Source organism: Aquila chrysaetos, chromosome 20 (genome assembly GCF_900496995.4).
Source record: "Aquila chrysaetos chrysaetos chromosome 20, bAquChr1.4, whole genome shotgun sequence".
NCBI classification, from domain to species: Eukaryota; Metazoa; Chordata; class Aves; order Accipitriformes; family Accipitridae; genus Aquila; species Aquila chrysaetos.
The window spans coordinates 14640004-14656625 of record NC_044023.1 but is presented as its reverse complement, the minus strand read 5'-3'; the positions used below and the strand labels follow the sequence as shown (position 1 = coordinate 14656625).

The 16622-nt window shown below is 36.1% G+C and overlaps 1 protein-coding gene across 9 annotated transcripts in view; it reads left to right on the top strand.

The window, feature by feature from the left end:
* Nucleotides 1–16622, top strand: part of CFAP20DC (CFAP20 domain containing) — a 90141-nt gene that overhangs the window by 53583 nt on the left and 19936 nt on the right. For 8 of the 9 annotated variants that reach the window (XM_029996313.2, XM_029996312.2, XM_029996311.2 and 5 more), the window contains 3 exons: nt 901–1305; nt 9153–9356; nt 15753–15814. In XM_029996313.2, coding sequence (XP_029852173.1) covers nt 901–1305; nt 9153–9356; nt 15753–15814 — 671 coding nt within the window. The remainder of the gene's footprint in view (nt 1–900; nt 1306–9152; nt 9357–15752; nt 15815–16622) is intronic. The other variant, XM_029996317.2, reaches the window with a different exon arrangement.

Below are 16622 nucleotides of genomic sequence, written 5' to 3'. Positions count from 1 at the left end.
AGTCCTGGACTTACTGAAGTCAGTAACAAATTGGATTGCTTTCATTTGCAGTAGTACCGCACCTTGTCTATGAGATGCATACTGAAGATGATATTTCAGTGTCTTATTGAATCTTGTAATATATACTGCCTTACATCTAGTGTGGTAGCATATGGCAGAGGACCAGCATGATGAGATGAAGATGAAGACTCTCTCATACTTTTTTTCTGAAGAATAAGAACATTGAGGCTAACACTAGATGTGTTTCTCCATTATTTTTCTTTCCATGTGTTCAGACTTCCTGTTTGTTGTTGAGATGGGATATGAGTGAACATCATACACTTGATTCATGGAATATTTTGCAGAGATGTTGTTAGAAGCATGAATATAAGGTTAACAAACTAACCTGAAAAATTCTTAAATGATATTCAAATGGTACTGAATATTGCCAGAGGTGAGCAAAGTAGTTTCAGCAGGAGTTAGTCCTTCTAGGTTGAAGTTGCAGATGCAATGTAAAAATATGGAATATTAATAATTCCGTGGAAAGACATCATTATCATTGACTTTTTGCTTGCTTTTGGTTTAGAGTTGTATTAAATTTTATTGAAATTATGATTATCATGTAACACACAGGTTTGGGAGGTTACCAGCATTCTAAATTTGGGCTGACGTTTTGAAAAGTGTAATCTTGTCTCCCTCTCCTCCTCTTTCTACTTTGTACTTTTCACTGCTCGAGATGTAAGAATATGTTTATGCTATACTCATTGTAGTTGCCAGGAAGAGCAGCTGGTTTTCACAATCCTTGCAAATTTAGAATTAGGCAGCAGAGATTAAAGAGCCATTTTGAAATGTTAAGGTTATGTAAAACTGTGTTGTGTGATGATGAGAGGGAATTGCTCTTGCTTTGTTTCCTAAATTTAGGATGACAACAATGAATTCATCCAGGATACTGAGAATCTTGAGATCAGCCACAGCAGGCAAGGAACATCTGATTCAGCAATTTTTAAAGAGATCCCATTAAAGAGGATGTCATGGAGAAATGAATACTGGAAGAATAAGAGACACAGCAAACATAACCTCGAAGAGACCATCTTATCAAAACCACAGAGTTCCACTGTGAGAAAACCAGATTCTGTTAGCTCTCAAGGAAGCTTAAAGCCTACCCTTTCTCTTTCTCCAACTGCAAGTAAAACTGAATTCTTTAAAGTAATTCCAAATGGATCTGAAAGATATGAAGGAGTTTCTGGTCAGTTAAAAAGATCTGTCAGTAAAAAGTCTCTCAAGAAAATCTCCAGAGAAAATTCATGCCTGACAACACAGACTTGCGTAAGTGATTTTTTACTTTGATACTGAATTATTAGATTGTATAGAGAAGCTGTATTAGACCCATTTGCACAAAGTGAGAAATAATATGTCTTTCATCCAGATGTATTCTGGTTTCAACATAACAGTATTTACTGAGCTCAGTCTGTTGAAAGTTGATTTTGTAGTATTTTGTGGCACACAAAATAGTTCTCCAAATAAAACAGAAATCACAGAGGTTTATAGGTAAAAAGAGGTGTCATTGAGCAACTCACATTTTGGAAATATGTGAGTTAGTAGTTTTGGTCTTAAAGATTACAAAGGAAAATTTACAGACTTTGAATTGGTATATTAAAGAGTGACCATAGAAAGAGCATTAATCTAGGTACTTCATAGTCTCTCTGCAACAGCCCTGAAAAATAATAAATTATGTGATTGAGGGCCAGCAGTAAGGCTGTGTCATAGGCTAAATTGCCAGGCTACTAAAGGAATTGTTACATTCACTGAAGTGTTGTTTTATTCCTAGTTTTTTCTTCCTGGATTCTCCTTATGGAAACATGCAGTAATTCGAAGAACAAGTTTGTCTGAAGCTAATTATGTTCTTAAACTGGAGCTTAAGAGTCAAGTGTATTCTGTAAATCACAAATCAGTATGTTAGTGTTCCATGGTTTTGGATAGAATTCTTTTGGGCTTAGAATTACTGCAGATCCATATCTTTTAACATGTGACCTCTTCTCTAAATTTGTTATGAGTAGATTGGATTTATTCCTGAGCATCTGAGAGTAGAACAGGCCAAACTTCTTCCTCAGGCTTCAGAGATCTTTATTCAGATGTCAGGTAATACCCTATGAGACCAAAGACTTACATAGCCAGCATCTTCTGTCCAGCAGTGGTCAGTCATAGATAGCTAGGGAAAAAAGACAGGGCAAGGACAGAGCAAGCATCCAGCAATACCTTTCCGGCATGCCCTGCAGGCTTCCTTCCAGCAGTCCATAACTTAGCAATTTCTTCAGTGAAAGGTGTTATCTTCGTGGTAAATAACTGGTGATAGAATTTTTTTCCACAGATTTGTGTAGTTGCTTTTTGTATCTATATGGCCTTTGCCTTGTGACAGTGAATTTCAGAGTTTAACTGCTATTTGTGGGAAAAAATATTTATCTCTTTTGTTTGTTTGTTTTGAATGCACTGTCTCATTCCTGGTGCTTTCTCATTCTTGTGTTTGTTATAAAAATCAGTGGATAATATTTTTTTTGTTATTATTATTCCTACCTGTACCACTTACTATTTGATGGCTGTATATCATATTCCCCCACAATTCTCTCTTCTACAGGTCACGGAGTTTTATGGTATGTAGTCCCAGGATTGCTGTTTTGTCAATTTTTTTGTCATTTTTACCCAGGGATGTTGATTCTAACTACTCTGTGATCATAAATGTAAGAGTGGTTTTTGGATAGTAATATCTTGAACTAAGTATTGCACACTGCTGGGGACCAAAAGAGTAGACACTTCTCTTTTTTGTGGCTCTGAAGTTATGTATTCTTTGGAAAACTTTGCCTACAGTAATGTCTTGCAACATGACATACCTTGTTTGCATGAAGGAAATGGCCGTCTTCCGTCATTATTGTGTTTTCTGTCCTTGTAGCTTGTCTCATCTGCTATAGGATACTGCAGTCACCATTCCAGTCAGGGGGATGTGCTGTCATTCTGCTATGGGAATTTTAGTCTGTAGCAATTCTGTTTCTTGTTGATACGGTTAATTTTAGTTATCTGATTTGACAGCACCTGTGAAAGGGGAAGCAGGAGTGACTACTTCCATGGGGCAAGGCTGCTACTGCTCGGGCAGGGTCATCGTGCTGAACGGTTCTACCTATCTGCTTTTAGCTGCTATGGCTGCTGAGGATGGACCACGCTGTAGCTAATGGTGGATATAGAAATCTGGGCATTGGGCTAGAAAGAGCAATCCAAACTGGGCGTCACATTAAAGAACGGTGTCTAGGAAAGCATATGTTCAGCTTTTCTGTGTATCTGTGGTAGGGAAATGCACATACTGCCATGCCACTGGTGCTTCAGTGTTTTTTGGGAAACAAGTCTCTTTTAGTACTGGTGTAGGGGTTGGCGTTTATGTATCTCATAATCCTGTGAGATAGTCTCTCCGAGTATTCTAGAAATCTCTTCCTGTATTCTGCAAGTAGGTTATTGGGTTGTGTAAAGGCCTTGCACTTTTCCTGATAAAAACAGAACATCCTTTTCCATGAAGGGTGTGGAGACTGGTTTCCTTTGGGAAGGAAGCACATTAGGGGGAAACAAGGGGAATGAAATATAATAATGCAGCTGAAAATCAGAAGCAGTGCTGAGACCTTATGGTGATGAAAAATACCAGTGGCTGGTGATCTTGGACAATAAAAAGAAAAAAAAAATTCAAAAACAGAGAAAATGCTACCAATGGCAGCATATGTTTTATGTATTTATTATCTGGAAAAGACATTAGAATTGCCCCTAATGATGTAGAAAATGTGGAAGAATGCAATGTATGTGGTCTTTTGTATTTGGGAAGAAGTAAGATAATGTTTCTGTAATTTTTAGTGATAGGAAAACCCCAGTTGATACTGATAATCTGATTCTCTGTTTCTTAGGTGTGTTAATATCCATGTATTTGTCCGTAAGGGTATAATAAAATTTGTTTACATTTTACGTTCCCTTTCCCTCCTGGTTTTATATATAGGAATTTATTTTTCCTAGTTTCCAGTAACTATTCACATTTTTGTGATTAAATGTATTCTTCCCTTGTTTCCTGATTCTTTTCAGTTTTGGAAAATTGTTCCACTTAAAATTCAACTATGTTTATTACTAATCATAACTGTAATCTATTTGTCCGTAACAAATGAAATATGTTGATTGCTTTCCTAAAAGATGTTATCAGTGTTTGATGCGGTGATCAACTTTGTCCTGTAGAATGTAACTAAATATAGACTACCTAGGTGGACTGCAATTAAGTTTTTGAAGCGTTAGGTATATTTTACAACTGTTTTGTGATATTTTATTTTAAAAGATGAAGGAGAAGAGCTGTCCTTTTTCCTTTGCTTGATAAAATGCTGATTACTAAATTAGACAGTAGCATTATTACCACACTGCACTTGTAGCTGTAAATGTATTGCATATGTAATTTGTTGTTTGTAAGTATTTTTTTGCAAGGACAAAGCCTATTATCAATGTATAGAAACTCAGGAGTTACAGACTTTGTTTTATTGCTACAAAATATAAGATGAAAGTATTTGGCAGATTTAGCAGATTAGCAAGTAATAAAATTTTCCCATCCAGAAGCCTTTCCTTGGAGTTCTTTGATACTTCTTTTTGTACTATGCCATGTTCAAATTTGAAGCCAGATTTGAGTGCCACTGACTGCCTTTTAAACAGTGGTTGTTTATATTAGAAGGTATGTTCACCTAGCACTTATATAGAATAAAGTCAAATATATATTTTTGTTAATTTTTATTAATTATATTTTGCAATAATTTAAAAATTAATATAAAAAGCTATTTGAATGAGGCCTTTTTCTGACCACATACATATGTAAAGCTTTTTTTGTATCTGCTGGAGCAGTTTTGCAGGAAGAAACTAGTATTCTAGGTCCCCACAAGTTTCAAGAAAAGAAGTGGTGACATGTAATATTGTTAAATACAGTGAGACAACACTGGAGGTTTTTTGTTGGCTGTGGGCATGTAATTATTTTATTTCTCTTTTGAAACACTGTTCGTTGTTTTAAGAATTATGTATGAAAGGATAGTTTTGTATGAAAGGGTATTAGAGTGAGAGTTTACAGAGAAGTACCGTCTTCTAATCTGCTCATATGGAGGACTGGTAAAGAAAAAAAATGCTTAACCAACTCTTCCTGCAATCAGTTTGCTTAACTACTTAATACGCTTTAAGGACCTGGTTGCTTGCAATGTTTTATTCATGTTTTAATAGAGTTCTCTATTATTAAGTTCAAATATTTTTAATTAAGAAAGAAGCACAGCCCTCTGGGTAATATTGCAAGCATGTAGATAGCTGGTAATTAAAGTTTTTTGCACGTATAACTACATTCAAACAATTCTGAATAAATCATTGGAACCTAGAAGAATGTAAATGTCATTATATATGAAAAAGATCCTTTAAGCAACAGGTTTTGTCATTCTAGCAAAAGTTTTAAGCGCTTAATAAAAATACTTTCTTATAAGAGGAGGATATGCAAAAAGACAAGATAAGCTTTTAATTACTAAATGAAATATTTAGACAAATTTACGAGTATTTCAAAATTACTTCTTACATCAAAAGTTTCTCCTAAATTACAAAGTGAGCTTAATTTCAAATTCAGTTTTCAAATTCTCTCTTTGAAAATTGGCTAAGACAATGTAAAATTTATAAAGAGGCTTTTTTGTAGTAGTCATCTGAAGCTACAGAATAAATAGTCCAAACTAATTCTCCTTTATTACCTCTTTATTAACACTGAAAATTGTCATGACATCTATTCTCCTTTCTGAGTATAGTATTTTGAGAGTGAGACCATTACAAGAAAAGAAAACAGAATGACATTTGAAATAAGCTGGGGGGGGGGAACAAATGTTTTGAATTGTTTTGTAAAAATTCAAAAAAATCTATGCATCTTTCTTCATAGATGTAAAGGAAAAGACAAGCAGGTTTGGGCAATGTTTTGCCTTTATTAAAAAGAGAATGAGAAAAATGTTCTTTCAATGCTTAGTGCTTTTATTGTGCATAGCACTAGTTCATGCTGTCATTTTAATGACTGCATGCCAATTGCTTCTTACGTGAGGTAAGAAAGATAAGCTGAAGCTTCTCTTACAGTAATCAAATAAATGCAGAAAGCTTCAATATAGAAAATTAACAGGAAATCAGCATCTTCAGTAAGATCAATAAAAGTTATAGCAGCTGTAGATCTGGTAGAATACTAATACATCAGAGCAAAGCAGACTTTCCAGACATAACATACCAAGCTTCGTATGAAATGGACAAATAACTAATAGTAACTGAGCTAATAACATACGTTCAGTAAGGGTCTAGAGAAAACTTCACATATTATTTTAGGATTAAAAATGGTAGTAATAATCACACTATTCAGGATGAAGCTTGGGGCTCAAAAGCCAGAGCTAAAAGAGGGTTGGCAGCTGTGCTAACAGCTTCTGTCATCTTCTTATACCTTGTACAAAATGGCAGACTACATTTATCTGTGCCAAAAAGTAGCCTCTGAGTGCTTGAGGTGATTCCATAGGAAAAATCTTTGCAAAGACATTTGACTTAAGAATTTGAGATACATAGTAAAACATAAAAAATGTTTGCAATAGGCTTTAGAATTAATTGTCTTTTTCACAAAGATTTGCATACTTGCATATGCAGCTGTTTCCATGTGAGCGCCCTTCAGTCATAAATCCTGGTTTATGTGATATATTTACCTGCTGATTGTCAGCTTGCAGGCACACTTCCCATCAAAGGTGGTGTACTTTGTTATTTCAGTGCTAATTTTCTTTTTGACCAGTTATTTGCAATAGATGGCTTTAAGTGAAATCTAATATCATGGTAGTCAGAATGAAATGTCAAAAATATATGATAGAGTTGCTACTCCCAAAAACTTAATGTTAGGCAGCAACCTCATTGAATGATACTTAATTTCTTAACTAGAATTAAAATGGGAAGTATTATTTTACATAATAATGAGATAATAACTGTTGATTTCTTTTATGGCACCTGGGAGTAAATAAAAATATGCTGCATATCTTTATTCTAAAACTATTTTAGCCAATAAAATATTCTAGAGCTTGAGGTGAAATCAAGGTTCTGTTCATTGCATGATGCCATTACATGTATTATTAAAAAGGAAGGGTTTCTCCATCTGTCATTGATCCAGAATTTCCTTCCAGTGTGCATTGTATTGCACATCCTATACTTGGAGTTCAGCACTGTGAATGAATCTATGAGCGTATCCCCAGTTAAACTTCTGGAGGGGAAATAAGCAATGTAGTATCCTTCATTATCTGGCTTTGCTCTGATCCCAAGGACAAAAAAAAGCTGGCAGGAAAGGGGATCAGACAGATAATAACGCTTTTCTGACTCCTAGAAAATACAGTTTTATTAAGGTATATGGAACTCCCTAAACCAGGAAAAAGTACTGTGTGTCACAAAATAACTTCCTTTTTCAGCAGTGTTGTCATATAATCTTTCTCATGAAAGTGAGCCCTTTGCATGTGAAATACTAAGCAATATACATGAAAATCTAAGATATATACATATCTTTTTGCATGATTTCCTAATAGTAAGGAACTCAATGTCCAATGTATAATGTCTTTTGTGGGCTGTTTACATCATACCTTTGTGGAGCTGAATAACTGAACCTATATAATATTTTATTAATCGCTTGCATATATTCATGAGTGTTTTTAAAAGCAAATGTCGTGTTTGTGTGGTATCATAACCTGAAGGTATTGAACGTTACTGTACTATTTCTCTTACTAAGATAAAGCTGCAGTTCAAGTTTTCCTATGTCTCAGGTGTGACCAGTTTATAATTATAATTCACAGAGAAGACTTAGATATGCGTCTTGTATACATAGGAAGAAAGCAGAGGAGGTTGTAGTAATAATTCCAGCATGTAATATTTCAGTGTGTCTTCTGGTGGTAAGGTAACTTTCATACCCCCAGAAGACACACTGAAACATTACACACTGGATTTCATAGCAGGAAAAGCTAGCGATGTTCGTATCACTAGTACTGCTGACTTGCATGTGTTCTTGAGGTCTTCAGTTACCCTGTATCTCCACACAGCACCCTGTGCCTACCCCACCTCCTCAGACTGTGAGATTGCCCCTTCTGCCAGGAGTATGATAAACTCCTGGTCTAAAAGCCCCATTCTCTTCACTAGAATCAAAGCACTGTCCCTCTTTGGGATACTGTTTACGTAGTGTCTTGCAACCCATGGGCCATATTCCAGTGATCTAAATCCTCTGAAGTCCTGGTCACTACTTGGATTCACTTTTCAAGCAGAAATGCTTTGTAATTCCATTCAGAACCAAAACTAGAGGCCTCAAGTATTAGAGCTGTTCCTTTGTGAAACAGCAATCTATGTGGACCCTTTAAAAAAGGGGAAGTTTTTCTTAAAGGAGTACTTTAAACAAAGGTGATGCCACAGCAGGTTGGGTGAACTTAAACAACCTTATCATGAGGTTTTGTGTGAGGCATAAGTATGAACTGCAAAATAGTTAATACGTGTTTTTAGCTTTTGGCCTGTGGATCAAGTTTGATATAACAATTAGAGTTACATTAACAATTCAACCAATGAGTATAAAGAAAAATGAAAATACAGTGATGTTTATTTTAAAACATATACACTAGCAAGTTACCAAAATAACTTTTAAAATTTAGTGCTGACATGTAGCTTTCCAGAGAAATTTTATGCTGTGCTTGACAAATAACTAAATGTTATGTTGATGGTGTTTATGATACTATGATAACTGTGTGAGTGGGTTTATTTCAAGATTTGTATTTAATGCTTAATTTTAGCTGCTGGATTTTTGAGCTTCTGAAAGCCTGCTTTTATCTCCTGTTTTTAATTGCAGTGGAACAGCAACTTCACCAAACACCCTGGATCCAAACTGCAGTCCATAACAGCGTTTGTGGTGTTCTTCCTTCCTGTAATTATGTGTAAATATGCTTGATCTTCATAGCTGAACAGAAATCTGTTAACTAATCTTTTCTAGTAAACATTGTTTCTCTTTTAGTATTGTAGCTTCTTGAAGATTCCACAAGAGCTTCTCCAAGGTTTCATTCATATATTCTGTTCCATGATCCTGTCTATATTGTTGACTTTCCCATTTTATTTCATAGGAGTATGACTGGAAAAACTATCAGTCAGATAGACTGAGTTCATCTGAACTACAGATGCTGGCTAGCATGAAGAGACAACAAAATGAAGAATTACAGGATACTGGGATTTCACATGGGCTGAGCGCATCACAGATAGACAACTGCAACGTTAGCATGAGTACAAGCAGTGATGATACAGCAACCTGGAACTCTGGTTTCCCACCAGTAAGTCTAAACCCACAGTATTTTCTCTGTATAGTTTCTATCAATTCTGAGACTCAGGGGTCTTGAATATTAACATTTCTTTGAGTAGATTTGAAATTCAAGGTATCATTACCAAACTTTTTTAGAACTTATCAAGTAAAACATGCAACCAAAACACATGCACTTCCAGCAGGTTCTGTAGTACCACCATGGACAAAGAGCAAATCTATTATATATATTCTTTCCTAGAATCCTGAAGAATCATGTAGGCTGTACAGCTTGTCACAATAGTGGCTGACAATGTGCAGGTGTGTGATATAGAACTTAAAAATAGTTCCAAAATGAATGAAACCCAGATATACCAGTCAGCAACTGCATTACAGTGTGAGTAATGGAAAATAATTGCTTCTTACAATGATAAAGTCTCATTACTGAAAAGCTAACTGTTTAAAGGACTGAAGCAGGAGAACAGCGGCAAAAAGCTGCAGTAGTTCTGAGCACTTAGTATGTGATCCTTCTTTTTTTTACACCTTGTATCATTACTTGTCCTGGTACAAAGTGGTACAAAATCACGCACAGCTGTGCTGTGTGACAGACTACTGTTATAAGAAGCAGAGGAGTATTTGTTACAGTCCACGGAAGAGTATTGAATGTGTGAAATCACAGAATAACATTTCAGCAACTATATAAAGGTACTTGCAGGAGCTGCTGTAAAACTAGATAACCTCATACTCCATTTATATCTCAGCAACATAGTTCTTATTTTATTATAGGTGAAACAATAATAAACAATGAATGTGGCTTAAGTAAAGCACACAACACAACTCTCAGAGGCAGATCCAACGTTAGAAGAGTAAACACTGCTGTGTTGCCCCAATATAAACTATTGTAGAGTAAATCCTCTAAAATTTTAGGTGAAGATTACCTTCAGGCATCTATAGGGCCCAAGTAGAGACCTGTAGTACCAATCTTCCATGGTGAATGATCAACACAGCATTGGAACTTTGTGGTACGCTGGTAAATGAAGGTTTCAAATGAGAAGAGATGTATCAGTAAGTGGGTAATTGTATGAATAAGAACTTGGTTTACAGAGTAATATTTTGCAGGATATCAAAGAAACATTAGTTAGTTTTAACTATTTGAGATACATCATTACACATTTAGTTGATTTCATCATATCTCCAATGCATTTTCTCAGTACTCACTAAATAGACTCAAACGTGGTGTAAATCTGCAAGACTGGATAAACGGAGCTCAAACAAAGAGAATAGCAATCTCATTAATTTAGAAAGCAAACCTAATCTTTCTCAGATAAGGACTAATCGCTTAGTCCCTTGCTACAACAAAGACTTCAGCTTCCATGGTCTTCCCTACCCATATACCTCTGCCTTTACGCAAAGGGACTCTCTGTACCAGTACAATATCAGTTAGTCCACAGTATCTATTGATTCACATCAAATTTTCCTTTCTGAGATAGCTGCCACGGCACCAGCTATTCATAGATGTGGTATAAGTTTCTGGAGCGTGGACTTCTGTGTTTAACACTGCTTGAGATAATTGTGTTCCAATATTCGGAAAAATGCAGAGTATTCATGTGAGAGTGATAATTCATTTTCTAGACCTTTCGTATCTAAGAAGGTTATAAGCAACGTTTATTAGGGAAGGTGATTATTTAATGACCCCAAGTTGTTTTAGCACAGAAGCTTTTAAAAGAGTAGTTGGGGGCATTTTTGGTATGCTGGTGTTAAATTTTAGTATATTTTGATATGCATTTCAGAAGACTTTGAGAGTAGTGATGCCAGTATTCAAATGGGTGGCTGAAATGAAAAAGTTAATGTAGGCCAGTTAGTCCAATCTCATTGTCAAAATAATGAAAAATCTGGTGTGGGATTCAGTTAAGAGATTTAAAGGGTTGTAATATGGTTAATTATAGTCAAGATTGTTTTACAGAAAATATGTCCTGTTCAAAAAATCTAATTTTATTGCTAAAGTTAAAATTGATAAGGAAACTGCTGAGATGGGACATGCTAAGACCATTGTACATAATTGTTTAAAAATGAGCAGCATACAATGTTGATAAAGCACACCTTGAATGAATTTAGAACTGGTCAACTGACAAATATCAAAAGCAGTCAGCAGTGAATTATCTGTGAATAGAGTATATTCAGAGGGACCTACTTCATGATTCATTCAGTTCTATATATGATGATGTTCAGTGGTTTTTATTGGTGATCTGTGGTTTAATAGCCTCTGATATACATACGATCCTGAGTTGATCTCATTCTTCCCTCTTACATTCAAATCTATAAGTCTGTCAGATAATTTCATATAGATGTTTTCAGTGAATCCCCGCACATAGCATTCACATGTGCAGTAAATGTGTTACTGCATGCATAGGTAGTCTACCTAAGTGAGAGATCAAAATAAAGCCTAGCTGGAGTGATTAGAACACATTCAAAGGTTGCTCCTCCTGGGTTTCAGTCTTCTGCCATGCATGGTCTTGCTGTAAGACCTAAAATCATAGAATCATAGAACAATTTGGGTTGGAAGGGACCTTTAAAGGTCATCTAGTCCACCCTCCTTGCAGTGAGCAGGGACATCTTCAAGTAGATCAGGTTGCTCAGAGCCCTGTCCAACCTGACCTTGAATGTGTCCAGGGATGGGGCATCTACCACCTCTCTGGGCAACCTGTTCCAGTGTTTCACCACCCTCATTGTAAAAAAATTTCTTCCTTATATCTAGTCTGAATCTACCCTCTTTTAGTTTAAAACCATTACCCCTTGTCCTATCGCAACAGACCCTGCTAAAAAGTTTGTCCCCATCTTTCTTATAGGCCCCCTTAAAGTACTGAAAGGCTGCAGTGAGGTCTCCCTGCAGCCTTCTTTTCTCCAGGCTGAACAACCCCAACTCTCTCAGCCTTTCTTCATATGAGAGGTGCTCCATCCCTCTGATCATTTTTGTGGCTCTCCTCTGGACCCAATCCAACAGGTCCATGTCTTCCCTGTGCTGAGGACTCCAGAGCTGGATGCAGTACTCCAGGTGGGGCCAGAGCGGAGCAGAGGGGCAGAATCACCTCCCTCGACCTGCTGGCCACGCTTCTTTTGATGTGGCCCAGGATATGGTTGGCTTTCTGGGCTGTGAGTGCACATTACCAGCTCACGTCCAGCTTTTCATCCACCAGTACCCCAAGTCCTTCTCTGCAGGGCTGCTCTCAATGCCTTCATCCCCCAGCCTGAGTAACGTCACTGTTTCTTCAGCATCCAGTTTTTATCAAGAAGTGTTCCTTATATGTATATCTATTCCTTACATATATTATGTAAAAAATATGTGTAGAATAACAGCAAATTTGGTTTTATATCACTGATCTTTAGTACCACCATCATTTGAGTTGAGTCAGGACAATTTGCAAATGATCAATCTTTCCAAAATCAGATGTACAAACTGCAGAAAAGTTTATATGTATTTGTAGCCATCTTCCAGTTGCATAGGCAAATTATTTTAGCAGTGCACTATATAGAAAAGAAATAGAAATAATCCTCATATTGTAGTTTGAGAAATTAAGAACAGCTTGAAATTCTTGTCATGATTAAACTTTCATGCTTACATGTGTTTCCACGTTGTATCTTTCTGATTATTTAAATCGCTAGTATCTATTGCTTTCTCTTATGTTCTTCAAAGATAAGTAAGGACTATTTTTATTCCAAATTTTTGTTCATTTTATACATTTTTGTCCCTTAGTGGAAACTATGGCAACAGCACCACCAGAAGGCAGCTTTTTGTGTATCTTTCATTTTGACATACCTATGATGTTTTGCAAGGCAGGGCAGGATATAATTATGTTAGATAGTGAACTTATGTATCAATGTAATATTTTATATATAAAACACATTTTCAGTGAGTTTATTTTTTTCATTACTTGCCATTGTTAGTCTGATTTCCAGATTCATTGAAAATTTTCATGTTACTGACTGTAATGAATCTAAGAAACCCTTCTGAATGTAAAGGCACATAGATCAATCATATTGCTAAGTTGCAGTTAGAACAGATGTCCTTAAACCACTATAGAACAGATATACTAAAACTGTATTTTTATATCCTATGATAGTTTACCAAGAACTGAATATATGCTGTCAGTAGAAATCGTTGAAATGTAAGTTGTTTAGCAGCTGCTGTAAACTATGACAGCCAAAAAGGAATAAAATAGCTTTGAATATTATACATTACCCAGCATAGCTATCAGTTATAAATATGAAAAACTTGTATTTTAAAATGGATTTACTTCGAAGGAGAATTGTAAACCCTTGTAAAATGTGTGTGGGGCACAGTTCCAAATGAATAATATGTGAATGCAGAACTAAGTATTTTGAAAGACTTCATTTGACCGTGTCTTACCTGAATGATTTCTTAAATCTTAAGGTCTATGAAATTCCATATTAGCTTTGCAACAATATGAAAGACACAGTTGTATATATTGCAGAGTATAATGTGAAGTTTATACCCACACATACGCACATTATCCAAGAAAATTTGCAAAGGTTACAAAATATTTCTGCTTAAATGCCTTGCTTTATTCTAGGGATCCAGTAAGACCTTCCTGCCCTGTCAGGGAATTGGCCCATTCAGCTTCTTGGATAGCTGTTACCACACTTCAGACACCACTTCCTATATAACACAGACATTCTGGAGACAGATCATATATAAGAGCTTTCAGGATATCTTATTGCATATGGTCTCTGATTCTCAGTCAGAAATGCAAAGGAGAAGGAAGATTCTCCTGGATTGCTCATTGATATAGCCTAGAAGCTTGTAGCAGTATAATGCTCTATTAGCAGACTCCAAAACATGCTCACCACTAAGACCTGTCTTTCGAGTAAGGAGTACTCACAGAGAAGAAAGATTACTTGTTCCCCAAGCAACTTCCTAAATATAAATTCAGTCACATAAGCCTTGATCTGCAAAATATTTGAAAGAGTACTTCCAGATACATACCTAATTTGTGGAAGGTTTTCTGGCCTCGTTTGTGATGTTTCAGAAAAGAAAGCCACTTAACACAAAAATGGTCTGGCAGAACTGAAGTCTGACAGACAAGAGGAGTGATATTTAAACCCAGAATTATTCCGAGAGCTCAGTTTGACAACCCCTGGAGGGATCTGTTCACATCAAGTCAAATTGCAAAACTGAGGCAGACTATTCTTTACTATGAAATGAGACTAAAAATTATTTAGACAGATATTCTGGTTCATAGACTGACTAATTCACTTTCTGTCTCATCCTCAGTGTTCCACTAGCCATCATTTGGGAATTGTACTATCCACCACCAGGCAGTGACTCATATTTGGCAGTAATTAGGATGTCATTCATCCTGAACATATATTTTACAACATCCCTCCCTACTTCCTGAAACCATGAGAACATACTCATTTTTGTATTGATTTCTGTAAAAAAAGCAATCGCTTTCATAATGCTTAGTATTTATTTTTAGCATTTCATGTACTAAATTGTACAAGTATTGTTAATGAATGCTTGTATTTTCACTTCTTTTGCATTTGCTTCTGTGATTTGTTTAGAACTGCTTTTGTGGTGTGTGGTAATGGCAGGGGGGTCTCTTCTGGAAGCACTACATATATACTGAGAGAAAATGTATTTCTGAATTTTAGAATTCTTGAATTTTTATACCAGTTTATGAATATTGATCTTTCTTGCAAATAACTGATTTTAATGCCATAAACCAAATGTAATTTGAAACCTTTAGGGCACATTCTTACAATGGGTAGGTAAGATTTGAAGGCTGTGGAAAATGATCATCTTTTGTATGAATATTCATACAGTCCACCATTAGCTATTCATGAATGGCTTAATCCAGGTTTCAAATTGGCAGTGCCATAGAGAATCATATGTGCTTCAGCAAACTTTGTTTAGGACTGCTAAGATTACTGTTAATGGTTCTTCTGAGGAGAGAGGAACCATGCCTGCCAGCCCTATTAGCTCTGGCTCAGTGTTGTCTAGTCTTAAGAGTGGTTGGTTCTGCACAGGTCCTACTAAGAGTTCCTGCACCATGCTTCCTATACATGTACAGTCCAGACTTTTCTATCAGACAAGACTTTGCCACCCTTCCCTCTCTGAAGTTTCCTGACTCTGTCCTAACACTCTCATAGGCAGTAGAGAGATGACCATGTGGCTGACTCTTTAATTCATACGTATTTCCACCCAGACCAGAATCATCTGTTAAGTTGTACTTTTGCACAGTTAGGATCTGAATATCCATTTAAATTTCACAGATAAGAAAAAAGGCTGTAAAGTTCTAATATCAGAAGCTGCAAATGTGTATGCTCATAAAAGATCTCTTACATACTTCTGAACATTCTGAAAGAATATTTGCAAATTTATTTTCTCACTATTATTTTTTGTTTTCCATAGCCCGTCAGTCAGGAGCATCACTATCAGAAAGAAATGAGCCCACTTTCTCATTCCAACCCACGGTAAGATTCCATTTATAGCCCAGGCAGTAAGGATTCAGTTAGAGTGTTCTGAATATTAAATGTGACATTCTTTGATTTAATCTTAAATCTGTTTTCAATTGCAACCTCCTCTCAGAGGGCTTTACTATTACTCGTTTTAGTCATTGTCTGCACTATGTCTGTGTTGCCCTGGAACACTGAACTGAATTCTGCATGTTTTGGATGTACCACTGTGTATTTAAAGTAACTAACATAGGCCTTGCTCCTACATCTGCTTTGATGCGTGATTCAGCAAATCTTTCTCATATGACATACATACCCTCTCACCTATTTCTTTCTCCCTCTCTCCCTCTCTGCCTTGAAAGCTTAGAACTAGAGTTCTGTATGTGACTGTAAGTGTCAGGGAATCTATTTATTACAAAAGATTTTAACGTTACTTATTTAGACAGTTTTTTTCAATAGATAGCCTAGTCAGGAGAGGGTGTTACAACACTGTGGGATAGTTCAGAGGGATCCTGTCTACAACATATTTTGGTTGTCACGGTTTTTGCTTGATCTGTTTTGTTTGGAATCAGCAACAAAATCCCTGTGACTTTAATATAAGGTGAGATGAAAACAAGGGGAGAGGGTGGCTAGAGAGAAATAATCAAACTGAGACAATCAAAATTAATTGTCCAGTTTCAGAACTGCCTTGTACCTGTGAAACCCTAACATCACTGTCAATTTTTTAACAGCCTGAACAATAGGTGTACTTATTTGAAAAAGCAGTCCTATTTCACTTTCACTTGGTGTCAGTGTGGATTTTGCTTGTCCAAGTTTTAACTGGACA